This window comes from Solanum verrucosum, unplaced genomic scaffold (assembly GCF_900185275.1).
Source record: "Solanum verrucosum unplaced genomic scaffold, falcon-dt-bn FXZP01000279.1, whole genome shotgun sequence".
Taxonomy (NCBI): Eukaryota; Viridiplantae; Streptophyta; class Magnoliopsida; order Solanales; family Solanaceae; genus Solanum; species Solanum verrucosum.
Window position 1 is genome coordinate 420,470 of NW_026020289.1, and position 27,539 is coordinate 448,008.

The 27,539-nt window shown below is 34.8% G+C and overlaps 4 protein-coding genes across 4 annotated transcripts; 2 read left to right on the forward strand and 2 right to left on the reverse strand.

The window, feature by feature from the left end:
* Positions 1–3,954: 3,954 nt before the first annotated feature.
* On the forward strand, positions 3,955–7,497 carry LOC125834337 (probable methyltransferase PMT15). Its single transcript, XM_049513493.1, has 4 exons — positions 3,955–4,814; positions 5,717–6,225; positions 6,324–6,716; positions 7,103–7,497. Coding segments are annotated over exons 1-4 (1,653 nt in total). The 5' UTR covers positions 3,955–4,064; the 3' UTR covers positions 7,104–7,497.
* A 412-nt stretch (positions 7,498–7,909) lies between these two features.
* LOC125834357 (stamen-specific protein FIL1-like) lies at positions 7,910–8,233 on the forward strand. Its single transcript, XM_049513509.1, has one exon. It carries the CDS (start codon positions 7,934–7,936, stop codon positions 8,231–8,233), a length of 300 nt encoding a protein of 99 aa, XP_049369466.1. The 5' UTR covers positions 7,910–7,933.
* A 402-nt stretch (positions 8,234–8,635) lies between these two features.
* Positions 8,636–18,943, reverse strand: LOC125834369 (RHOMBOID-like protein 2). The gene is made up of 9 exons (XM_049513521.1): positions 18,850–18,943; positions 18,237–18,358; positions 17,970–18,074; positions 17,164–17,279; positions 16,908–16,975; positions 9,797–9,896; positions 9,352–9,515; positions 8,856–9,264; positions 8,636–8,750 (listed from the first exon to the last, which is right to left on the reverse strand). Exons 1-9 carry the CDS (start codon positions 18,941–18,943, stop codon positions 8,636–8,638), a joined length of 1,293 nt encoding a protein of 430 aa, XP_049369478.1.
* A 5,477-nt stretch (positions 18,944–24,420) lies between these two features.
* LOC125834371 (uncharacterized) lies at positions 24,421–26,569 on the reverse strand. The gene is made up of 3 exons (XM_049513522.1): positions 26,145–26,569; positions 25,822–26,071; positions 24,421–25,038 (listed from the first exon to the last, which is right to left on the reverse strand). The coding sequence occupies exons 1-3, from the start codon at positions 26,567–26,569 to the stop codon at positions 24,421–24,423; spliced, it is 1,293 nt and encodes a 430-aa protein (XP_049369479.1).
* Positions 26,570–27,539: the final 970 nt, after the last annotated feature.

Sequence of the window (27,539 nt, forward strand, 5' to 3'; positions counted from 1 at the left end):
ACGTTTTTAACTCTAGAAATAGAGTCTTATTTTATTTGTCCATTTTAACAAATTAAGAAAATTTTATTATTTACTTTTCATTATATTCTTGGTATAAATAACTATATAAAAATAATTAGTCAAATTTAAAAATTTAAAAACAAAATTAATAAAGTTAATTTAATAAAATAAACTTATTTAAATTTTTTAAAATCTTATATCAAATATGGATAAAGTAAGTATGAACGAATAAAGTATATTTAAAAGCTTTTCCTTGAGATAGACAAAATCTTGAAAGACGAGAGAGCTTGGAAAGGACCATCCTTAACTGGATAAACCTAGATATTAACTACTAATCTGACCAGATTAGCATTGAAGCTTAAATTGGAGTTAATCTGACCAGAATGACATTGATTTTATGCCTAGTAAAGCATTTTCCTAATTTTCTACTCCCTCAATATTAATTCATTTTTACTTGTCATAATTTGACTTGACACATCTATTAAGAAAATAATTACTGATAAAATTATAATAATGTCTTGAAAAATAATTATTTAATGCTGACAATTGTATTTTCTTAATATGTCAAAAGTGACAAGTAAAAATGAAATTTATTTAATGCTGACAATTTTTTTTTTTTTATAATAGTGGTATTTTTTACATAATTAAGGAGATATTAATGATGCTTTTTCAATTGCTTCTCCTTCCATTTCAAAATAAAACTTTTTCCATTTCATTAATGATATTTTTTCAATTTGCAGTAGTTCTCCTTCCATTTTTCAAAATAAAACTTTTTCCATTTCATAATAATCAGAAGATATTAATAATTTTTTTTTCAATTTTATACTTATTTAAATTAAGAGAGTTTTACATACTTAAAAACTAATAAAGAACTACATTAAAAAGGTATTTATTAGGGGTAAATTGATTTAAAAAAATATTAATCTTATTGATTATGTAAAATATTACTTATAATGAAATAAAATAAAAAAATAAAAATATAACTTATTTTGAAACGGAGAAAGTATTGTTATAAGATGAAACAGAAAACAAATGACTAGTCGACCTCGAACTTCATCGTACACTAATTTCGTCTTGAATCATCCAATGACTATTACCGCCATCTTCGTCAAGATAATTAATTGGTTAAGGTTTCAATTGAATACATTGAGAGCCTTTTTCCTTAATTTATTTGCTTGTTTATAAACTCTTCTTTTTTCTTCAATTTAATTTTAAAATTTGAAACAAAGATTTTTATAAATTTTATTTGTTACCAACTTACCATTTGAAAAAAATCATATCCATACTCTCGTGTTATTAACCGTTAATTTCTTTAAATTAAAGTGGGCATACACAATTAGCATAGGCAACAAATACTCTTTGTTTAAGAAAAGACAATATTTTGTTTTACCTATTATATCTTAATTTATTTAGAGAGTTAATATTTTTGAAATAGGTAGAACTTTTTTTAATGAGTAGATTGATTTTTGAATTCTATTAATTAATAGGGGTAAAATAGTAAACTATGTCAATTATTATCTTTTTAATAGATGTGTCAAGTAAAATATAAACAAGTAAATAAGGAGAGAGGGGGTTATATATTTCCTCTATTCTAAAATATTGTGTGATTTGGCTTTTTCAACATATAAGTTAAGGTGAATATTGTTAGTAGTTTTTTATATGAGAGTCTTTTTGTGTAGATCTGTATATAAATTTTAATTAAATCAATGAAGTAATTTTATTCGATTGAACTAAAAAGTTGATTAAATAACAAGGACAATCGTAGGAATCCTCAAAATTTGTGGCCCCTATTTTGTAGTCTAGTCTTCGTTGGGATTTTAAATAACTTCGTTCTAAGCCCTCCGTTGTCTTCACGTTTGATAGTTAGGCTCCATTTTTTCATTAAGAACGGTCGATAGTTTTTTAATTTTTTTATGTTTGATTGGTTAAATTTTATAAAAATTATCTTTTTTAGGAAAATAGTTCTTTTAAAATAGAAGAATATTTTTTCTTAATAGAAATCGAAATATAAGTTTTACAAGTGACATTTTGCATTGATTGTATCAGCCCCACTCTCCGACATACCTATCTTCATCCCCATCTCCATCACTGCACACCTATATTTTCCGTCCCACCTCTCATAGTATTTGCTTAGATTATTTAAGAATACGTTCAGAGTAATAGTTTTTCTACTTAAGTACCAAACACAAGAAAATAAATAAAAAATTCATTCATCCTAAAATATCATTTTCCTTCCTACCAAACACACCCAAATTCCTCTTGTTTTAAATTACATTCGAGGGACTCCTACCAAAATAGTTCATGATTCACCGTAAAATATTATATACGTAGTTAAATCAAATATTTATATTAAAACTAATAGCAATGCATGATACTACATCAAATAGTAACATTTTTTACCCGAAATATAACTATATGTGAAAAATTATTAAAATTACAAATTTTTTAAAATTAAATCCATAATTTTTAAAATGTAATGAATTTACGGTAAGAACTTGAAGATTGAACCTCTCAAATATAAAATCCAGATTTATCTCTTTGTAATTAAAGCAATTAAGGTGAAAGCTAATGTTTGCTCATTATATTGTTAAAAATTATGCATACATATATACCATATACATAATAAATAGTCTTGATGACTAGTAAAGGAATAAGGATATAAAAAAAATCTAAATTAATTAGGATTAATTGTCTATCCTACTATCTTTAAAGATATAATATAATCAATTTACTATATTTGATAAAGAGAAATTAAGACGTGATATTCTTCTCTGAATATTATTATGCCTATTTTTTTAAAATTTTGAATTTGTCTCTGTTGTAAAGATTTTTCTACATTACTAGTGACTTCTTACCGGTGATGGTAGGTTATTTATTAATTCTACCAAAATTTCAAATAGGTAATACCTATTAAGAGGTTTATACATAATTACAAGCAAACTGATTGTAAAAATGAAAAATAAAAAAATTATACTATAAGGGCATACAATACAAGTTAATTATAAACTCATATAAATAAATTAAACCCAATTAGTGGTAGCTAACCCCTAGCTGTTAATGAGTAGAACCATGTTATACAAACTAGTAAAACCTATCCTATTGGATTTTCTTAATCTTGTAATAACACATTTTATACTGTCACTTTAAGACAAAAATGCAGAAGCAGATCTGCCAAAAACTTACATAAAATTTAAAAAGAATATCTCACTTCAACAACTTTAATGAGTCAAAACCGCCCCCAAACAGTTCTAAATCATCCTAAAGGCATTGCAAATATTTTAATGATAAAAAAAACATATTTTGTTTCCTATCAACTTCTATCTCAAAACGTCAATCGAAATTAGTTAAATCTTCAAATTCAATTTTTAATCACAACTACATGAAGATATTCCCAGAAAATACATTTGTAAATTTTCCTTTTCTCGTTCTTATTTCCCACTTTGTAATTAACCAAACAAAATGCTCTCTATACATATAACTTGCCAAATTAACAAATATAATATGGTAATAATAGTAATATTCTTCTTAATTTGCACATTGTAAAACTAGCACCTTCTCACATGTCCAACTAGTAGTTAATTACTACCTATAATTAAAACTAATTAGTAATCTACTAACCATGCACATAGTAAACTACTCCCATCACATCTCCCTAAACACAACTTGACAACTCACCTATTTTTCATCCAACCCTTCTCAAATCTCTAATCCTCCCCCAAATTAGGTATCTTAATAGTTTCTCGACTATCTGAACTTTCACTTTATTGACGAGAATAATAATTTTTTCCCGGCCCCTCACCGGGTAGGAGCAGCTTGTGGTCGGGAGTTTATCCGGATTTTTTTTAATGAAAAATTATACAATTCTATACCTAGTTAAAATTATTGGTAGATGTCGAATCCACTAGATCTTATTTTTACTTCTTCAAATCTTGAACCCTTTTCGCGAAAATTCTAGCTCCGCCGCTATCTGTCACCACCCCTTCCTCAGTTTCTTCTATAAACTCCTCCTCAAGGCAAAAACTCACCCTTGAAACAGAGTAGGAAACAGAGCTCTTTCTCTATTCATGGCGGGTTCTAATCCAACCCCTTACTATACTCCAACCTCCAAACCCACTCCAACTTCCCACTATTCTTCTTTACCTTTGAAAAAACCCAATCTTTATTCATTAATTGCCATCACTTTTCTCTGCTCTGCTTTTTACTTCACCGGTTTATGGCAAAGCAGCACCACCGGCGCCGGTGCCGGCAGCAGCAGTGTCGTCATCACCACCACTTCCCTCCCCTGTTTACCTTCTAAAAACACCTCCACAAATCCTCCATCTTCAAGAACCACCACCAAAAAACTAGACTTCACCACCCATCACTCCGCTGCAGACGGCGGAGCAGCTGTTACAGCACCTGATGACGCAATCAAGATTTACCCTGTTTGCGACATCAAGTACAGTGAGTATACCCCATGTGAAGACCCTGAAAGATCATTGAAATTCAACAGAAGAAGATTAATTTACAGAGAAAGGCATTGCCCTGAAAAGAATGAACTCTTGAAATGCCGTATACCTGCACCGTACGGTTACAAGAATCCATTTAAATGGCCTGTTAGTAGAGATGTTGCATGGTATGCTAATGTTCCACATAAAGAATTGACAGTAGAAAAAGCCGTTCAAAATTGGATTAGATATGAAGGTGACAAATTCAGATTTCCTGGTGGTGGAACTATGTTCCCTAATGGTGCTGATGCTTATATTGATGACATTGCGAAATTGATCAATCTTAAAGATGGCTCCATTCGAACCGCCATTGATACTGGCTGTGGGGTAAATTTTACCTTCTTCCTTCAAAATATTCTCTGTTTTGCTTGTTTGTTACATTTTCTTCTTGAATTTTGATACTCCCTTTTACAGTATTGCATTTCTTGAGTCTTTAGTCCCCAGAAAATGAAGAATAAAATAATCAACTTCTGATAGAAATTTTAGTCACGAGTGAAATGACAGTTAATTACTCCATGATAGTAATACTTTTATAGATCTGCAAAAGCAAATTTGCACCCAGGTGTGGTCTGGTGGTTAATGAAGTGGTTGAGATTTATGAGTTTGTTCAAATCTTAGCGGAGACAAAAAACACTAGGTCATTCTCTAATCTGTCGTAGTCTTGGTAGACAGAGTTACCTGGAATTTATTGTTGGTGGAAGGTGACAAATATCCTGTAGAATTAGTCGATGTGGCTGAAATAAGACCACAATCATAAAAAAGTGGGTGGGACAAATTTAGATTAAGCATTGATGATGAATGAAATCTTTTAATGTGAAAGAGTGACCTAAGAGGGACTACAAGAAGTTGAATTATGTGTAGGAATAATTAGGAAAGTGATGTTCCTTGCTTAGATTGGATTAGAAATAGGCCAGTGAGGTGTACTTAGAATCTAGACAAAAAGCTCTTTTGTCCATGAGGAATCAAAGCAGCTTTTTTTTTTCCTGACCTGAATTCCTTCATTCTACACCTGGCACTCCATGCATGATATCTCATTTTCTTCTGTGAATCTTTCAGCAGCTAATTACACAACTTTTACTACAATTCTACTACATAAAGAATCTTATTTGTATATATGAAAACTTCTATTTTTACCATAGAAAGTTAATTTGCTGCATTAAGCAGAGGGAAATGATGTTGAGGAAGATAATATGTTTGCAATTGTATTGAAACATTAAAAATATATGCAGGTTGCGAGTTGGGGAGCTTATCTTTTGTCGCGAAATATCATAGCCATGTCATTTGCACCTAGGGATTCACATGAAGCACAGGTTCAATTTGCTCTCGAGCGCGGAGTACCTGCTCTAATTGGAGTTATTGCCTCCAAGAGGCTTCCATATCCATCTAGAGCTTTTGACATGGCACATTGCTCTCGTTGTCTAATTCCATGGGGCGAGTATGATGGCATGTATTTGATTGAAGTTGATAGAGTCCTTAGACCTGGTGGATTTTGGATCCTCTCTGGCCCGCCGATCAACTGGAAAAGACATTGGAAAGGCTGGGAAAGAACCAGGGAAGACCTATATGCTGAACAAAATAAAATTGAGCAAGTAGCTAAGAGACTCTGCTGGAAAAAGTTTGTTGAGAAGGATGATATCGCAATATGGCAGAAGCCGTTCAATCATATGAAGTGCACAGAATTTCGAAACAGAAACAAAAATCCACCAATGTGTCCTGCACAAGATCCTGATAAAGCCTGGTTCGTGCTTCCTTCGATTTATCGTCACATTTGGTATTATCCTACAATCCATATTCTCTTAGCATTGAGATTACTTCGTGTCGATTTGATATTTGCAGGTATACAAAGATTGAAACTTGTTTAACTCCCTTGCCTAAAGTTGCAAGTGAAGAAGAGGTGGCCGGTGGACAATTGGAAAAGTGGCCTAAAAGATTACACGCAATACCACCAAGGATAAGCAGGGTAACTGTAGATGGTGTCACAGAAGAAGTTTTCCAGAAGGATTCACAGCTATGGAAAAGAAGAGTTTCTTATTACAAGTCAGTGAATAACCAGCTTGGCCAGCCTGGGCGATATAGAAACATCTTAGATATGAATGCATTCCTAGGTGGCTTTGCTGCAAATTTGGTCAATGATCCTGTTTGGGTGATGAATATAGTTCCCGTTGAGGCTAAGGTCAATACACTTGGTGCTATTTATGAACGAGGACTAATCGGAACATACCAGAGCTGGTAATTACTATGCTTCCTTCACATTTCCCCCCTAACCCCAGTAAATGGCAGCATTAATTTTAGGTCGACTATAGCTATGTGCACAGAAAGCTAGTACTATTGACAGAGTTAGATGCACATTTCAGCACATACGCTCTTAATTCAGAACTCATATTGTCTAAATTCTGGATCTACCTACCCCTGTAGTTTTGCTTTTGTGATGAATATTAACTTTTTTCTATAGGTGTGAGGCTATGTCAACTTACCCAAGAACATACGATCTCATTCATGCTGATTCCGTATTTACCCTCTACGAAAACAGGTAAATTATGATCTCCAAAAGATCATGTTCTTTTACCTTCTTGGATATGGAAGTCTCAAAAATGTTTTTGTTTATTGTTTAACAGATGTGAAATGGAAGATATTATGCTAGAATTGGATAGGATATTAAGGCCAGAGGGAAGTGTAATAATCCGAGACGACGTAGATATATTGATCAGAGTGAAAAGAATAGCAGATGGACTGAACTGGGATAGTCAAATTGTTGATCATGAAGATGGTCCATTGGAGAGGGAGAAGCTTTTCTTTGCAGTAAAGACATACTCGACAGCTCCAGCTACTCAACCATCTAAAACTACTTAAACCATCATTGTTGTAATCTTTTTTTCTGTTGTTCATCCTCTCTTTCTTGTATTCTTTCACTTGTTAAATTGTAGTAGTAGTACTATTACTTGCAAATTGTAAACTCTAGGGTTTTAGTGATTCTTCTGCAATTCCAATGAAGTCATGAGTTCTGTGCTAACTTTATCTTATCTCTACAACTGCATGTTTTCATTTCTAGAGAAGCCTATTTTAAACTTCAAATCTAAATATTCAGTAAGACGTTACTGAGAAATACGTTTGTGCTATTTTAGTCAACTATTCAGGTTTTGTACTAGTTAAGCTAATTTATTTTACTTTTGTATTATTTAGGTCAAAATTTTGGGAAAAATGAGTTCCCTGCATAGTAACCATATTGGACCAATTGATACAATGTCATGGTCTAACTATAAATTGCAGGCCAAATTAAAAGACAAAAAAGCTGAGTGGCACAAAACATTGAATTAGGTCCTTCATGCAGATAGGTCATTCTTCATACACTCCACACTTTTGCTTACCTTAATACTATATATAAATATACAGAATCCTAATTAACAAGAAGAAACAAGTCAGCTGCATATATTAAAAACAATCATATTATGGCAGACCTGAAATCTGTTCTTTCCCTAGTGCTTTTGAGTATCCTTATAACTGTATTGCTGCAAAGCCAAGTGATTGAATCTCAGGGTGAGCCACAGACATGCTTGGCATCACTTGGGAACCTGAACGTCTGCTCCCCATTTGTATTTCCGGGAACATCGAATACGACTCCTAGCACAGAGTGTTGTGCTGCCCTCCAATCATTGGATCATGAGTGCATCTGCAACACTGTTCGTGTTGCTGCTCGCCTTCCTTCTCACTGCAACCTTTCTCCCGTCTCTTGTGCTCGTCATCACTAACTAGTCATTTTAGCATATTGAATTTGTTCCAAAGAAGTGTTTGTTCCTTTTTTTCAATTAGTGGAGTGTTAGTCTCAACAAATAATCATATGTTAGGAAAATTAGGATTTTTGGTGGTGTGATTTTTCTGTTAGTATACTCAAAGTCCTGGCAACACAACAATGTTTTTGTTGATTTTTTCTGCTATTTCTCTCAGGACTGAGAGGTACTTGATATATATGTGAGTTGAGAAAAAAGAAAAGGAAACCGTGAGATAGATGAAACATTATATATTCTAATTAATAAAGATGAACTAAATCTAACTGCCTAGTAGTACATAGTAGAAAGAACAAAAAAGTGCTAAAACGAATAATAAACTAGTGAGTGCTTTGCATGCCAAACTGGGAAATTCTGCAATCACCTCTAAGTTCCATCACATTTCCATAGAAAGGTGGGAACACAGCTGAGGTAGTGACACCAATGACAGTGATCATATATGTTCACTCCTCGAAATACCATCACCAATCCTATTGTAAACCTGCAGTTTCATGTAAACAAGATTATTTGGTCAGGTCCATCATCATCCTATCGGAAATACCAAATTTGTTGACACCAATAGATAGTAGAAAATACTTACACTGACCCTGTAACTAGTAGAATCAGAGAAAGCAGTCCAAGGACATTTCGGTAGGCCTTATATTTGGAGTAGACATGATCAACAACTGGAAGATTCTGATCATTTTCTGCCCGCCCTACATGAGGAGGCACGAGCAGAACAAATCCAAGGAGAAGTCCAGTCATGAATCCACTGATATGAGCAAAATTACCAACGTGAGGCAGCATTCCAGCTGCCAGATTTATGACAACTATCAGCAACAGAGTGAACAGTGCACCAACAGAGACGCTCCAATTTGCAATAATCTCTGAAAACTTAGCTCCAATAAGGCCAAAGAGAGCCCCAGAAGCACCAACAGAGACGCTCCTCTGAATAAATAACGAGGTAAGTATGCTCCCCCCAATTCCTGAGAATAGGTATATGATACCAATGCGGACTGTCAAAGCAAAACAAGTTAATCAAATCAATATCAGCATAAAGCAAAAGAGGGTCAAAATTCATATATGAGAAGGCGCTGACATACCAAAACCATATTGTTGCTCAAGGTGTTTGGCAACAACCATAAAACCCATTGTACTTGCGAGTAGATGAATAAGACTAGCATGCAACCATATAGACGTGATAAGCCTCCATACTTGATGATGATAGACCACTTTATTCCAATCAAGAGCACCAAGCCTCTCTAACCTTCATAAATTACAAAATACGGTTAATGTGGTCTGGCCCTTTTCTAGACTTCCAGACTCGTGGATAGTGTTTAGTGCACGGGGTTGTGATCCATCCCATTTTATGTGAACATATTACTATTTGGAGAGTCAAACGAATTTTTTCAAACATCCTTTGAACATTTTGAATCATTAGCTATGTTTGACTTGTACTACTTTTCATAGAGTTTTCAAATATATAAATTTTATTTTATAATATTGAACATGTTACATAAATTGGAAGAGGGATATAGAAGTGCTTACATTGAAGAAGAAAGGCCAAAGAGAGGATTTGAACACCTTGAATCCTGCTTTTGACAATGAATGAAAAAGTACATGACAAAACCCAACATAACATATTTGGCTGCAAAAACCAAATTGTAACAAACATTATTCATATTATTATTGTTGTTTCTCATGGCAACTGTTATTTTGCTTTAATAGGGGTCTTTTCAAGGCAAACTGAAATAGCAAATCCAACGGAAGAAAGAATCGAATTGAGTTAAGAGTGCTATGGCCCACCAACAATTGTTGTTGAATATATATATACTAGTTTTTCGACACGTGCATTGCACATGATTATCAATTTAGAAATTTTAAGCGAAGATTTGAGTAATAAGCTTTGCACAAAATAATATTGCAGATTCTTTTGTAAATGTTCAATGTGGATCATCATATATATCTCTTATTCACAATATGGTACCTCATATTCCGCTAAACTTCAAATTCACTCAACGACAATAAATCACACGAAATTTTTTAAAATGCAAGATGAAGAAGAAGAGTAGAAGCTTAAAAACAATTGTGATTGAAAAATGAGAGAAAACCCCTCTATTTATAGTCAACAAAGCATATTATGAGCAAGCGTTTTTGTGTCTTATCTGAAAAGTCATGACCTTTTCAAGAAGTCACAACCCTTTGGAAAAGTCACAACTTAATTAAAAAGTCACAACTATTTGGAAAAGTCACAACTCATCGAAAAATCACAATCCTTTGAAAAAGGTCACAACTTGTCAGAAAAGCCACAACTCATCAAAAAAGTCACAACCTAAGTTAGGGATATATGAATTTATACTACAATAAAAATTAAACAAATAAACACTTCAACTGGCGTTATTATAAGTCATATCAACTTTTATTCATTGAAAATACTGAAATATTAAGAAATAGTAATTCAGTAAAACAAAAAAGCAATGTTTATATAGTAATAACTATTTTGAAGCAAACTTCCTGATAATCTAAATCACATAAGTAGCATTGATAAATAATGCCATTCTCTTGTCTTGGCAATCAGAAAAATAAATCGTGACAATTCTCTAACTCTTGAGAAGTTGAATAATTTGGAAAAAGATATTCAGAAGTATATATCTACATCACAAGAGAAATTGTTAACAAAAGCAAATGAATTTAGACTACAATAAAAATTAAACTAATACAAACTTCAACTGAAGTTATTACAAGTCATATAAACTTTTCTTTGTCGAAAATACTTAAATATTAAGAAATAGTAAATCAATAAAATAAAAAGGGTAATGCTTATATAGTAATAATTATTTTGAAGCAAACAACCTGACAATCTAAATCACATAAGTAGCATTGATAAATAAAATTATTCTTTTGTCTTGAACATCAAAAAACAAATCGTGACAGTGTTAATAATTTTTAAAAAAGATATTCAGAATCATATATCTACATCACAAGAGAAATTGTTAACAAAAATAAATGAATTTAGACTACATCATGTTAACTTCATATATTGGAACATTACATACTAATGTATATACTAAGAAAAAAAATATTATATCATCAGAATTATTTTCCTCAAGTACCCTAGGTTAAGGAATATACCCTCTTACGATAGAACAATTTACTTCATCGGAATAGTGGTACCTCATATTTCGCTAAACTTCGAACTCACTCAACGACAATAAATTACACGAAATTTTTTAAAATGCAAGAAGAAGAAGAGTAGAAGATTAAAAAGAAATTGTGGTTGCAAAATGAGAGGAAACCCCTCTATTTATAGTGAACAAAGGGTAGTATGAGCAAGTGTTTTTTGTGTCTTATGCGGAAAATCATGACCTTTCCAAGAAGTCATAACCCTTTGAAAAGTCACAACTTATTTAAAAAGTCACAACTATTTGGAAAAGTCACAACTCATCGAAAAATCACAACCCTTTGAAAAAAGTCACAACTCATCGAAGAAGTCACAGCCTAAATTAGGGATATTATAGTAATTTAACATTTAAGTTAGGAGTTCATGTTTTTAAGGTAATATATATATATATATATATATATATATATATATATATATATATATATATATATATTTCTAATTTTACCATTGTTGAAAATCATTTAAACGTTCAAATTTTAATAATAGTCAAAATTCAAATATTTGTTTATATAAAAAAAATAGTAGGAAAAAACTTCTAAATTTCCATTCGATCATTTTTTCTCGGTAAATTTTTCAAAGATTACTATAGTAAACTTGTAATTCTATTTAGTACTCTTTAGAAGGGTGGCAAGCTAGGCTTAAGTTATATACGACCCCTCAAAGTTGTACGCATAATTCATTTACACATCTTAACTAAGACTAGTATCTATTAAACACTTTAAAATTAGTATAGGTGGACCATTAAATATTATTATTTTATAAAAATATTATTTAATCGATAAATTAATATTTACTAATTTTAAGAGTGTTTTGAGATTCAATGAATGTTAATTTTGATTACATCAAAATTATTGTATCTTATTAATTTATGTATCATAATTATTGAATTTGCATAGTTTTTTTTTTTGGAAAATACATAGATTCCCCCCTGAACTTATCCCGAAAAGTCAGTTACACACTTAAACTATCATGGTGACCTATTACACACCTTAGCTACTCAAAAGTGAATTTATTACCACCCTGAGACGTGTAACACCACTCTCACATTATGTGGTGTATTACACTCGCTGCCACATCAGCGCTACATCAGTTCAGCATCATGTCATAATTATAATTTTTTGTTTTCTTTTCTTTATTAATTAACTTTTCTTTTGTTAACTATATTTTACTCTAACTAATCCCTAATTAATTATTTTAATTCTCTAATAATTATATCTTCTCTATCACTAATCCCACACATTTTCAATTCTCATTTCATCGGAAAATCATATCCGGCCCTACCTTCACTATTGATTTTGTTCTTCACCACCACTGTATCACCTTCAATTCTTCTTCTTCTTTGTCACCCAACACCAAATATCACCATCACCATTATCAATATCAATTTTTTCTTCTTCACCACCTTCAATTATCTCTTTTAATGTTTGTCACCTGCCACCCATCACCACCAAACCCATAAAGCTGCTATTACCACCAAACCCAAAAATTGATTAACAACCAAAAATTCTTTAACAAAGTCATAAAAAATGAAAAAGATAGAAACAATCAATCAATTTTTTTCCGGAAAAGGTCCTAAAATACCCTTGAACTATTTGAAATGGTACAAAAATACCCTCCATCCACCTATTGGCTCCCAAATACCCCTGTCATACACATATTGGCTCCCAAATACCCCTGTCATCCATCTTTGAGTACAATATTGGCCACTTTTATAACAAATTGTCATTTAAATAATTTTTTAACTACGTGTCGGCCATCTATTGGATATAATTTAATAACTTAAATTAATTTACAAACTCACCCATTATTAATTATATCCGACCCAAATTAATTAATTACACTCGTCCCAAATTACATTTACCCCACCGATTAAAACAAATACACCCTTTATTCCCAACATTTCACTTCATCTTCCAACCTTCTTCCCCAATATATTCGCCTACAATCTCGAAAAACACTACCTAAATACACGTGTATCACCATAAAAAAATCACTAAAACTCTCATGATTATTTATTGATACATGAGTGTATTTAGGTAATATTTTTTTGAAATTGTAAGCGAATATATTGGGGAAGTAAGGTTGGAAGAGGAAGTGAAATGTTGGAAACGAAGGGTGTATTTGTTTTAATCGCTGGAGTAATGTAATTTGGGGCGGGTGTAATTAATTTGGTCTGGTATAATTAACTTGAGTCAAATGCAGTCAATTTGGATCGGATATAATTAGTAATGAGTGAGTTTATAAACTAATTTAAGTAATTAAATTGTAACTAACAGCCGCCACATATTTAAATAAATTATTTAAATGATAATCCGCTATAAAAGTGGTCAATATTAGACCCAAAGGTGGATGGAAGGGTATTTGAGAGCCAATAGGTGGTGTCAGGGGTATTTGGGAGCCAATAGGTGGATGAAGGGTAGTTTTGTACCATTTCCAATAGTTCGAGGGTATTTTAGGCCCTTTTCCGATTTTTTTTATAGATAAAATACAATTATTCACTAACCAATCTATGTGAATTAACCTAATTGCGAATCAAAAAAAATTTGTGCTTTAAGATTGTAATAAAAAATAAAGAAGTATGATGAAAATAAAAAATGAAGAAGAAGAGGACAATGAGTGGGGTTTGAAGAAGAAAAGGTGTGGAGGTGGGGTGGAAAAGAGGATTCTAACTTTTTTTTACTTTAATTTCAAACCGACGAGCCTATTTTTTATTTTTATTTTATTTTTTTGCCATGTCAGTTTTAGGGGGTAAGAAAATTCACTTTTGAATAGTAAAGGTGTGTAATAGGTCACTATGATAGTTTAAGCGTGTAATTGACTTTTCGGAACAAGTTTAAGGGGGAATTTATGCTTTTCCCAAAAAAATTTATTATATGTGAAGTACAATGAATACATCAAAATTATAATATCTTACTAAATTATGTATCATATTTATTGAATTTACATAAATACATTATACATAAAGTATAATATATGTATATCCCTTCATTGTAATATGTTTTTTTTGTTAAATAGTTCATTGTAAAATAAATTCAAAAATCTATGATTAATGATCTCGGCTACTGCAATAAAATAGACTTCAATAACTATTGAATTACCAGAGTGAAAATGATACATGTTCAAAGGTCCAGATCTTAGAAGAAATTGTGCATACCATCAAAAAAAATAATGTTGATGATGAAGTTAAAGATGATACAATACCTTTGGAACTAGATACTGTAACAAAGCACTTACCGCATCTATAACTCTTTATAATTTTATGATGTAGTTCAAAAAGATAAAATCGAAACGTTTGGATGCAATAAGAAAAGTTAGAGATGAGCCTCAACTAGATTTAAGTTTTAACAAGAAAATAAACACAATAGAATCATATTTTACTAAATTGTCTTAGATATATTTGTACTTTTAAAGAATTATTAATTTATCATATTAATGGGACCATATATTTATATATGGGTCTTCTAAAAATATATTATCTTATCAAAATTAATGATTTTTTCCATTGGCCCAAATCGGGACTAGAGAAATTTTTTTATCTTAGAGAGATTATTAATTTGTCGAGTATTAATTTAGTGAGGTTTTAACCGTATTAAAAAATTGTTCCTATTAGACATTTTCTGATAATCAACAAAAAAAATATATGAAGAGTGAGTGGTACACTTGCGCTGACATGACAAAATGACTAATTAAAATTTAACACATGGCATGGGCCCCCAAAATTAATAAAAAATATTTTTTTGTTTAAAATTATTTCAAACACATTATATATCTAATTTGTTTTAAAAAAAAAATGAAAATGTCAACATATTCTACCCAGCCTCACCCCTACCTGACCCCTCCCAACCCCATTTCGTCACCTTCTTCCCAAAACACATTCTTTTCCAACACAAAATTCAATTTCTTTTCAAATAACTTGAAGATTTAATAAAAAATATAATACTAGATACATCAATTCTATCAAACTTTCGAATATCATTTTGATGAATTTGGTGATTTGTTCGAAAATGGTGATAGATTGTCCGACTTTTTTTCATCCAATGCATAAAAATAATTTATCTTATTTCTTTGTTCTTCTTTCTTCATACATTCAATTAGTTGATTCAGATTTGAAAGAAATAAAATTTTAAAAAAAAAGAGAGGAGAGAAACACAGTGTTGAAGCAAAAATGGAGAAAGCTTTGGAAACTAAATTAAGATGAAGACGATGATTGGTGGGGTCATTATAGTGCCAAGTGTCAATAAAAGAGGAAAAAATGTATTTTATTTAAAAAAAACACTATTTGAACTTTCTTCACGCGCCCCAAGAAAGCCTAGAACACGATTTTTGCCACATCAGTGTTTTGTGTTTAATAGGTACATGTTTTGAGGAATTTAGGTGTTCAATAAATACAAGTTTTATTTGAGGTGTCTATAATTATGCGAACAAGTTTTAGGGGTAGTCGAGACTTAAGTTGGCAAGCTAATAATAATTAATATTGGACAAAAAAATGGACCAAGGAAGTAGCATATATTTCAACAATTTGAATAAGCACTTTTTCAACATTGTGAAATACCCCTCCCCCCCCAAAAAAAAAAAAAAAGACACTTATGTATAAGAATCAGGGTCCACTAAATAAGCGAAGGGACACATGTATAGTATTTAAGGGTCATTTGGTAGATTTTTTGCAATGTATGCTATTTTTAATATACCAAATCAAACCGTGCATAAGAATCTTTTATGTATAATTAATGCAAACATAACTAATATAAACATTACTAATGCAAATATTCCTAATACACTCTATTTATCATTATATTTATACACTCTACCAAATGATACTTTACCAAAAAATAAATCTATATATCTATAGATATAAAGTTAGATGTAGGAGAAGTGATGTGGCATGCCTCTAAAGCCACCATTGGCATTTATCTTTTATCTTTTTTTTTTTTGAGATATTTTATATAAAAAATACATTTTCTATTCATTAAATAACTTAAAAAAACCTCACAAAATAAATCCCCACGTATGAGTAATCAATCATATCTTTAAGACAATAGCAAACCAAAAAAATCCCAAATAACCTACAACCCACGTAGTAGCTATATGAATGTCTACATTAAACTCCAATTAAGCGTTTTAATCGTCCCTGTTGGAATGTATGCATCCACTAACTACGATGGGACCAGGTCCTTTACATAGTTGTGATGCACGAAAGTAAATACAAAGATTAAAGAGAAGACACAATACTTTACGTGGAAGCCTCCTTGCTCAAGGGAGTGAAACTACGACCTGTCTCACAGGATTTTCAAACTGTTTTCACTAATCTTCACAAGCAAAAGCGAAATACAGTTTACAACCACACAATGAGATTAACCTCCTAATCTCAATACTAGGTAATACAACCTATTACTTAACTGAGCCTAAGCAATACCTGCATTGCCCACTATACTAATCCTTACTGATTAATATAGACTTTTTCCTAAGACACAAAGTTACCCTCAACTATGTGCTTACAATGATTCACACAAGGTTTTGAAACGTTTCTTATCAAAGTGAAACGAATCCTACAAGTTAAGCACAAATACAAGCAATCAAAATAACAACAGGTTCAGGAAGTGAATCGTCAGTCTATGAGGTCCCTTGTTGTTTTGTTGAAGCTTGAATTTTCTCTCTTTGAATGAATAATATGATATGTTGTTTGTCTTGTTGAATATAACAACCATAAAGAATTATTAACCGTTGGACAAACTACCTCGTCCATTCTGATTGGTTCAGTACGCTGACGACCTCACCAACCCCTGACACGACATCTTTCCAGCTGTATAGCACATTACCTTGGACGAGAGCACTCTGCAGAGAACCAGGTCTCTGTATTTGTGAGGATCATCAAAACATCTGGAAATAGTAAGACTTATCACTTTCCCCCTTTTTGATGATGACAAACAATTGACTCACATGAGTTAGCATTCATTCAAAGTGCATCATTCTCCCTATCAATATTCCCCCTGTCACTATACTCTAATTTCACAAACAATTTACGATCAATTCCCCCTTTTGACATCATTGAAAAGGAGTAACAATAAATATATACAAGCTGCATGCAAACGTTAGGAATTCAGGGCCATGGGCCACACAGTACATGCGCAAGTAAGCAAAAATAGAGAAGATAAAAGCATACTAGTCAGGGCAAAAAAAGATGATATCATTAGATCACTAATGCTGACCACAAGGTTTGATAAAAACAATACACTTTGCCACAAGAACTGAAAAGAGAAACCAACATAGACGTTGAAAGACATATTAAACTTGAATGAAAGACTTATTTAGGATAGAGGGGAAGAAGGAGGTAAGGACCACAACAATAGGGTCATGCGATTATTAACATCGACATGGGCCTGGAGTAGTTACTTGTTGAGAGCCTGAACTACCTCACTGAGTGAGGCATTTTTCTTCAGTAGCTGGCATTTTCAGCTCTCAATTTTTTGACTTCTTCCTTACCCATAGAACTGGTACCAGGTCCCTCAGAAATAGTCTACTCGTCTGAGCCTTAAGTCATACAATCTCAACCTCCTTTACATTCAAGGTTACTGTAAGATCATTTAGCTCTCGCTTGAGAGATTCTAGCTGCTCAAGAAGATCAGACACCTGAGACTTACCCTTGACCTATCCTTCAGTACATTCACATTTAATGAGGGTTGTAGGAGAGAACATCTGTTTCACAGTTTCAGGTACTCCCCTGCCAAGAGGTACTCTAAAGTGGTCGAACACATGGTTGAGTAGGTACCCATAAGGTATGCCATGTTTAACATTTTTCCAAGTCATCACCCTATGCATCTGTTCAAGCATAATCGCAGAAAGGTTGATAGCCTCAAGTTCATCCAACTGTTCCATGTGGAACAAATCTGCGACAGATGCTACAGTTCTCTTCTCACTCCTGGCACTAGGACCTTGTTAATGAACTCAAAAATTAATTAATACTCTCCTTTTAGGAACTTCTTGGGTAGACCAACACGCTTAATGTCCCCACGCTTGGTAGCCCTTTGAAAAAAATCACTGGAAGGTTTGCAACCTTCAATGGACCAGATCCCTATAGAATGAACTCTGTTGAGTCCACAATTAGACTCATTTAGTTCTTTATTTTGATAGAAATTGTGTCCTCGAATGCTTATTTTGTCTCAATATCTGATGAAAACTCTTAGGTTTCAGGTATTTGAAGTTTTAGTGGAAGCATGGACACTTAGGCGCAAAAAGGAACAAAAAGGCTGAAAAGAACGAAGAAACTGAAGCATGAGCATCTCTAAGAACCTTTGGCGATTTGCTGAAAGGATAGACTCCGCCCATTGTTCCAGTATGCGAAGCCCTAAAGGAAGAGGATAAAAAAGACGATGAAAGGAGCAGTCGGCGCTTCGCTGAATAGTTCTGTGAAGCAGTACTATACCACCCAATGGTCCAGAACGTGAAGATTCTGAAGGCAAGCATGAAACGGTGATGAAACAGAAAAAAGGGTGAGTCACTGAGTCATTCGGCGACATAGACTAACTTCGCCGAAAGATCCACCAACGCTATTTTCTGAAGTCTATAAATACCGAACTCTTTATTAATTTTATAAGTCCTGAACCATTTTTATATTGTTCATAATAGAATAGTACTTTTTAGATATTTTTCTCTCAAGTTTGGAGAGGGTTTTATGGGAGAGTTGAAGAGAGAAGGATTTCATCTTCCCCAAGTTGGAAGTGGGTCTTCTCCATTCTTCTTCCTTTACTTAAATCAAGGTTTAATTTCTTATACCCATTTTATTTTAGTATCATTTTAGGTGTATTTTGTTATTTCTTGATGTGTGGCTAAAAAGCCCATTCTTGGGGTGTGATTTAGCAAATATGTGTTGATATTGTTGTTGGGCTTGCTTGCTGATAGACTAGATGTATTTTAATGGTGATTTCACGTAGTGGTGTGGTTTAATTTAAATGGTTTGTAGTTGCAAATACAAAACCACCCATGTGTTTTCGGCTTGCCCGAGAGGGAGGTCGCTAAACCAAGACCACTAGGCTGATGGCCTAAGGAGTGGGTCGACATGAGGTTCAGCCCGAGAGGGTGAGCCCTAGTCCCATATCCTAACACTCAGCTTGAGAGAATGAGTGGGGTAAGGCGTAGGCTAGTCTTCATGCGGCAGATGAGTGTCCGAGAGGAACCCATTTGAAACGGGGTAAGTTGCCTGAGAGGAAACTGATTTCCATTTAAAGCTTAGCCTAGTCACTATTATTTTGCAAATTTCCTATCGAAAGCATGTACCCAACGATTTATCTTAGCTTGTATTGCAGTCACACCCCAAGAACTTCTCCCCATACTTGATTTTCTTGTTAATTTTTTGTTGTGTTTACTACTTGTGACAAAACCCCCATTTGATATTTGATATTTGACACTTTCATGTCACCTCCTTTAATTTACTATGTTTTTGTTCATCAATATCTTTAGCTACGACTAGTTAGAACGTAATTTTATTTTTCTATCAATTCTCAAAACCACTCCCTTGGGACACGACCCCAACCTTTAGTTGGGTTACTATACTATCGACGATCGTAAACACTCATACCGTAGGTTAGTGTCATTGGTCATGATAAACATCAAACTCTCAAAATGATTCCCAAGCTTTCTTCATTGAGAGATATCTTTACTGCCCAAACTGTTGTTTGAATACCTTCATCATCGAGGAGCACTATTTTATAATAAAACTCCCGCACTTCTGGCTCGTGCAAATAAGGTGCTGGACATTCAAATAGGTGTTCCCAACTTTGAAGGGACACATAATCAAAAAGAGTAGACATACCATGTTTTGCGAGAATGTATAGATCAAATACCCTTCCGTTGAGCACCTTTTGATTTTCGAGTTCAACAACACGCTCTTCTCTTGTCAACTCCCCACCCTCGACTTGCTTCTGAGAGGTCGTACCTGGTCCCTTATCGGATTTCGGTTTATAGGGGCCCTTTTTAGACACCTTGTCCTTTTTATAGGTGATTTCTTCAAAGTCTTAGGAACCCTTTTAGCCTTGACTCGTTCCTTTTCTGCCTCCGCCTTCCGTTTCACCAATGTTCAAACAATGTCTTCAGATTCTTTTCACTTGAGCCTATGTTTAGAGGAAGCGAGGTAGGTTCCTTTGTAGGCACACGAAGAATCCTTCTTCGTCTACGATTTCTTTCTGTTTGGACTTTGTTTACCGTCAAAACATCTCCCATTAATTTTTATACCACCCCTCTTGTTGCATATCTTCTTTTGTCTCATTTGGGGTGAGACTCCACCATTTTTCCTTTTCTCTTTCTTTTTCTTTTCCTTTCAGACTTAGTAGGCGCATCCTTAAGTCTAGTCTCAGGTGCAACCTGAGTTGTTGCAAGATCTGAGACTACCGTAGTCGACACATTTGCCCCTTGAACCCCTTTTCTAGACCAACTTAGAGGGGTTTCTTCTTTATCTTCCTCTTCACTGCTAACCCCCATGGTCACATGAGTTTGGTCGAACACTGGTTGAACACTACGGGGGACCAGTTTTGGTGATCTGTATTCTTGTTCTAAGAGTGTTGACTGAGTATCCCCTTTGAGAGACGCCAAACTTTGTACGACCACCAATTCCTCTGCCGCTGCTAGTATGTTGGATTCCATACCTTTTCCCTCAGGCAAATCACATTCAAATAACCTTCCAAGACATAGTGGACGACACAAGCCCTAGTTGAGACACGACTTGTAGACCTTCAATGGGAGTCGATCTCAAGGGTAGGCTTCACAACTGACTGGGCCTCAGAATTTTTTGAATCTTTGTCTGATAGAACCAGAGTTGGAGAGCAAGGCAAGACATCCCCAAGGTTGATTTTAGGAGATACTAACACTTCAGCGTGGGGTGTGATAGATTCATCAGTCTCACCAACCTCACAAACTAGTGTGGACGGAGATCCTTCAGGAGGATGAATTGAGAAATTGAATGAACTGAGGTTTTTGATTTCTTAGGAGAGAGAAGATTTTGAGGAAGAAGAAGAGTTCAACATTTTCTCAAACAAGAAGAAGAAGACAATTGACATCTTAGTGAGATAATTCGAGGAGAGTAGGAAAGAATTTTTTGAGTGTTGAATTCTCACAAAATGGTGTATTTAACAAGGTATCGGGTCCCTAAACAGTAGTGACTCTTGGTTTTTAAACTGAAAAGACATTTGTAAGTGACACAAAAAATAGGGAGGAGACATGTGGCAGTGACCGTTGACAGAAAACTGTGTAGTAAAAGTGATACTAACCTTCTGGGGGACCAGGTCCCTCTCTATAGATAGCTCTTCCTATTATGGTTAGATGTTCCCTTCAGCCAACATATATGAGTGTGTACCTGCAGTAAGGTACCATGTGTGAGTTCACAAACGTTAAGCAATACAACATGTATAGATACCTGCCCTCCCTAGCATAGTCATATGAGAGGCTTCATGCAAACTTCTTGTGACATCAGGTGATCTTATGCATTCCCAAACTCAATCTGTTCTTGATGAAGCTTTCTTTGCCTAATACCTTGGTGAAGATATCAGCCACTTGGTCTTCCATCTTATAGTACCTCATCACCACGTTCTTCTTATTAACATTGTCTATGATGAAGTGATGCAACACATCTATGTGTTTGGTCCTCTTATGCTAGGTCCTCTTATGCTAGACATGATTCTTGGCCATGTTTATTGCGCTTGTATTGTCACATATAAGAGGAATGGTATCTGTGAGAACACCAAAATCTTCGAGATGCTGCTTGATCCATAAGAGTTGAGCACAATATGATGCAGCCGCCACATACTCAGCTTCAACACTTGATAGAGTTACTGAATTCTGCTTCTTTGTTCCCCATGAGATTAGTGATGACCCTAGAAAATGAGCCATCCCTGAGGTGCTTTTTCGATCAACAAGAAACCATGCATAATCAGCATCAACATAACCAATTAGATCGAAAGAGTCGTCAGAAGGATAGAAAAGGACCAGGTCTTGTGTTCCCTTCAAGTATCTCAGTATTTGCTTGGCTGCTTTCATGTGTGACTCTTTTGGAGCAGCTTGAAACCTGACACACATTCCTACACTGAAGATTATATCAGGTTGACTAGCAATGAGATAAAGAAGAGATCCAATTATTCCTCTATACATAGTCTGATTCACATCAATGACAACTTCATCTTTGTCCATTTTTGCATTTGTACTCATTGGAGTATCAATAGTTTTGGCCTCTATCATACTGAACTTCTTGAGCAATTCCTTGATATACTTCTCCTGACAAATTGATGTACCATGGGGAGATTGTTTGATTTGCAACCCTAAGAAAAAAGTTAGTTCCCCCATCATGCTCATTTCAAATTCACAACTCATTAGGGCTGCAAATTCTTCACACAGAGGATCTATAGTAACTCCAAAGATGATATCATCTACTAGACTTGCACTATGAAGAGCTCCTTTCCTCTTGACTTCAAGAACAATGTGTTGTCAATTTTTCCTCTTTTGAACCCATTTTCAAGAAAGATTTTTGACTATCGCTCGTACCAGGCCATAGGTTATTGCTTTAGGCCATACAATGCTTTGTCTAGATTTAGCACGTGATTAGGCTGATTAACATCTTCAAACCCTGGAGGCTGCTTGACATAGACTTACTTCTTTAACTACCCATTTAGGAAAACACTCTTGACATCCATATGGAAGAGCTTGAATCCCATGTATGTGGCAAAAACTATCAGTATTTTAATGGCTTCCATCCTCACAACAGGTGCAAAGGTCTCATCATAATCGATACCTTCTTCTTGACTATAGCCCTGCATTACTAATCTTGACTTGTTTCTTGTGATTGTTCCATGCTCATCCAATTTATTTCTGAACACCCATTTTGTGCTAATGATGGTTTTGTTAAAGTGGTCTGGGGACCATGTGCCATACTTTGATTCTATCAAACTGATGCAACTCTTCTAGCATTGAGTTCACCCAATCAGCATCTAACAGAGATTCTTTGATGTTCTTTGGTTCAAGAGTGGATATGAAAGCTGAGAACGCAACCAAATTTCTTGCCTTAGATCTAGTTTGAATTCTAGATTCAAGAGGGGAAATCAAGTTGTCTCGAGGATGAGATGAATTATGTTTCCTTATCTGGTTCATCAGCTTGGACATCACTTTTTGATTCTCCATTCTGAGTCTCTCTTTCATGAGCATCATCTTGAGAGGTACTTCCATAGGTTGTTCAGCCTTTTCATCACTCTAATTCTTTTCATGCCGAGCTTCTCAAACTTGGTTTTCCATCTGAATCTACATTAGCTCATCAAATTCAAGATCCTCTTTTCCTTCTCGATTGCTCAACTCACCTGATTCATCAAAAAATACATGCACACTCTCCTCCACACATTTGGTCCTTGTATTGTATACCTTGTAGGCTTTGCTTGAAGAGGAGTATCCCAGAAACATTCCTTCATCACTTCTTGGATCAAATTTTCTAAGATCATCCTTGTTGTTGTTCAACACAAAGCACTAGCATCCAAAAACCTTTAGATGAATAAGAGATGGATTTCTTCAATTTAGCAGTTAATAGGGAATTTTCTTCAGAACTAATCTGATTAAACATCTGTTGGTGACATAACAAGTTGTATTCACTGCTTCAGCCCAAAAGCTCATTGCAAGAACAGAATCTTTGAGCATTGTTCTGGAAATGTCTACTATAGGTCCTGTTATTCCTTTCAACAACCCCATTTTGTTGAGGAGTTCTTGGAGCAGAGAAGTTATGGTGGATTCCATGGTTAGCGCAGAAGCCTTTGATTTGGGCATTTTCGAATTCGGTACCATGATCTGCCCTGATGCTTGCAATTTTGGTGTTTAGTATCAACTCGATCCCCTTTGCAAAGGTCATTAGTGTTCCAGTTGTTTCATCTTTTGATCTCAAGAACATGTTCCACATGAATCTGGAGAAGTCATCGCTAATTTCCAGGATGTATCTCTTCCCTCATTTACTTTGGATTTTCATTGGTCCACACTAATCCATGTGAAGAAGTTCTAGTGGCCTGGAAGTGGTGACATCTTTATTTTCCTTGAATGATGATCTTGGTTGCTTACTCTTTACGCATGCCTCACAGATTTTATTTTCAGCAAATTTCAACCTGGGGAGACCACGGACCAGGTCCCCTGCAACCAATTTATTCAGCAATAAGTAGCCTACGTGACCCAATCTTCTGTGCCACAGACTTGCATTTTCAGATTGAGCACTAAGACAAGTAAGATTGTCTCCTTCTATAGAATCCAAGTCTGCAACATACATGTTCTTCACTTTTTTGGCAGTAAGAAGAACTTTATTGGAAGTGAGACCTGTGACTATACATTGATCTGCCACAAATCTTACCTTATTCCCTTTATCACATATTTGTGAAACACTAAGAAAGTTATATTTCAAGCCACTCACATAATACACACTATCTATGGAGTGCTTCATTGATCTCCCAATCTTCCCAACACCTAAAATGAGCCCATTTTTACCATCACCAAATGACACACCACCGCCTTGGTGTGCTTCCAAAGAGTGGAAATTTTGAGTGTCTCCCGTCATATGCTTAGAGCAACCACTGTCCATATACCAGTATTGACTGCTTCCTCTCTTCTGCACAAGAATCACTTATTAGATTTAGGAACCCACTTGAGATGGAGTTCCCAAAAACTATCAAAAGGTTTAATGAGAAACCTTCCTGTCCATGGGGGTAAAGTATTCTTGCTAAAATGATAACTGGGACCACCAGGTACCTTCCTCTTTTCTACTTTTCTTTTACCTGACTTAAATAAGTTCTTCTAATTTTCTTTTACCCTTTTTAGAGACTCACAATTCTTCTCTAGGTGACTGTTTCTTCCAAAATGGGTACACAAGAGATTGTCAGAGACATCGACATATTTACTGTGAGGGTTGTAGGGAGGTTCTATCTTTCTACACCCTAAGTATTTTCTTCTGTTGAACTTCTGATTAGCTAAGTTTGAAAGAATCTTAGATGAATCAGTCCATTTCAGGGAATGGTTTAGCTCTTCTTTGATCTGACTTAAGTCCGTCACTAGTTGTGAATTCTTTTCAAGAGAAACAACTAGTTTGGACTCAGAAGCAACCTTTCTTCCAGTTCAACCTCAAAACTACTGAGTTTTCTTTTTCCACCCTCTGAGGTACCAAGTTCCTCGCTAGACTTCAGACTCTCAGTTTCTAGAATACTCACCCTAGTGCTCATTTCAGACATTTGATACACAAGGGCAGTTTTCTAATCCTCACAGATACTCAACTTTTAACTTAACATGGCATTTTCATTTGTTATTTCATCTACAGAATCAATAAGAACTGCAACAAGTTTTCTCAATCTCTTAATCGACAAGGTGTCTAATCACTTTTAAGATCAAACAAAGTTACCTCATCTTTTTCATCCTCTTCATCAGATTTTGACATCAGGGACAATATGGAGTTGAAGATAATTTCTTCATCCTTCACCACCATCATGGAGACATCGCCATGACCCTCCTCCTGCACAGAATCACTAGAGGCATTTCCCAGTGTTGCAAAGGCTTTCTTTATGACTTGATCAGTTTGAGCCTTCCTCTTGTCATGGACAGGGACCTGGTCCCTTCGCCATGGTTTGAACTCCTGAACTTCTTGCTTTTGTCTGTGACAGTCTCTTATGAAGTGGCTAGGCTTTCCACATTTGTGACACAGATCGTTTGCAGTAGCCGTTCTACTGGTGGTTCCCCTTTTCTGGAATCCTCCCATGCTTTTTGACAATCTTTTGGAATCTCCTAGTCAGATAGGCCATCTCATCCTCATCATCAGATCCATCACTTTGAACCATTTTTAATGCAACAAATTTCTCCATTTTTCCCTCCTTTACCGATGAACCCTGCTGCCTGTTCAGCTCGTAGGACTGCAAGTTCCCGATCAGATCATCCATGGTAAGCACTTTTAGGTCCCTTGACTCAGTGATTGCATTCACTTTACTTTCCCAGGATTTGTCAAGAACTTTGAGAACCTTTCGAACTTGTTTGCTTGGGTGAATGGGTTCACCAAGGCATCTTAGTTCATTTGTGATGGAAATGAACCTTATATGCATCTCATGAATGGTTTCTCCTTCCTTCATGCTGAAGTTCTCATACTGAGTTGTTAACATGTCTACTTTAGACTCCTTAACTTAGGTGGTTCCTTCGTGGGCTATTTTTTAAACAGTCCCAAATTTCTTTTGAAATCTCGCAAGCCGGAATCCTGTTGTACTCATCTAGACCAATCCCACAAACCAGCAACTTCTTGGCTTTATAGTTCTTTTCTTTTTTCTTCCGATCAGCCTCATCATATTCTCTTCTGGTCTTTGGGATCACTTTTGTAAGTTCTCCTTCTTTTACATCTTTGGTGGGAATTTATGGTCCATCAAGTATCACGTCCCACAACTCAGTGTCTTCTACATTGATGTGATCATGCATCCGTGTGTTCCACCATCCATAGAATTACCCGTTGAAGCGGGGTGGACGGGTGGTAGACAGTCCTTCCTCTAGTCTCGGTGGAGCAGTCGCAGCTCTGATACCACTTGTTGGATTGTATGCGTCCACTAACTACGATGGGACTAGGTCCTTTACAGATATGTGATTGTCATGACCCAAACCTACACCCTGGACGTGGCCAGCACTCGAGAACCATTGCTGGTCCCCAAGTGAACCCTCATTCTGGCTGACTTCAAGCGGAAGACTAACTCAAGCATACAAATCTTAAAAACTGAATAAATATTTATGAAACTTAAATAGAAAGCTTTAGCTCAAAAGTAAACTCCAAATAAAATAAATTATTCAACTTGCCATAGAATAGACAACTTAAATCTTTAAAATATTTAAGAAAATAAATGATACAAACTTCTCAACTATACTGACTATCTATGAAACCACTAACTGATATAGATGGAAGTTGGGATAAGAACCATGACATCATGACTAAACTGAAAAGTAAATGAAACCATCCAGAAATAAGGAGGCTCACAATAGCTAACTCGAACTCGCGGATGTATCAACGAATCTCCTGTTGATGATCCTGAATACCTATTTCTACATCATGAAAAGATGCAGGACAAATGGCTTAGTATGTGGAATGTATGA

Excerpts from the sequence above, each read along its gene's own strand:
- LOC125834369 (XM_049513521.1), bottom strand. The coding sequence starts at position 18,943 with ATGTCGCCGAATGACTCAGTGACTCACCCTTTTTTCTGTTTCATCACC. Across the intron at positions 9,897-16,907 it reads TTGTAAGCACATAGTTGAGG|CCAAATATGTTATGTTGGGT; the intron begins GTAACTTTGTGT and ends TGGTTTTTGCAG. Across the intron at positions 9,516-9,796 it reads TTTGGCCTTTCTTCTTCAAT|GTTAGAGAGGCTTGGTGCTC; the intron begins GTAAGCACTTCT and ends TAATTTATGAAG.
- LOC125834337 (XM_049513493.1), top strand. The coding sequence starts at position 4,065 with ATGGCGGGTTCTAATCCAACCCCTTACTATACTCCAACCTCCAAACCC. Across the intron at positions 4,815-5,716 it reads CCATTGATACTGGCTGTGGG|GTTGCGAGTTGGGGAGCTTA; the intron begins GTAAATTTTACC and ends AAATATATGCAG. Across the intron at positions 6,226-6,323 it reads CAAGATCCTGATAAAGCCTG|GTATACAAAGATTGAAACTT; the intron begins GTTCGTGCTTCC and ends TGATATTTGCAG.
- LOC125834371 (XM_049513522.1), bottom strand. The coding sequence starts at position 26,569 with ATGTTAACAACTCAGTATGAGAACTTCAGCATGAAGGAAGGAGAAACC. Across the intron at positions 26,072-26,144 it reads CCAGAAAAGGGGAACCACCA|ACAAAAGCAAGAAGTTCAGG; the intron begins GTAGAACGGCTA and ends AGACTGTCACAG. Across the intron at positions 25,039-25,821 it reads AAGAGGATGAAAAAGATGAG|AAGAGAGGAAGCAGTCAATA; the intron begins GTAACTTTGTTT and ends ATTCTTGTGCAG.
- LOC125834357 (XM_049513509.1), top strand. The coding sequence starts at position 7,934 with ATGGCAGACCTGAAATCTGTTCTTTCCCTAGTGCTTTTGAGTATCCTT.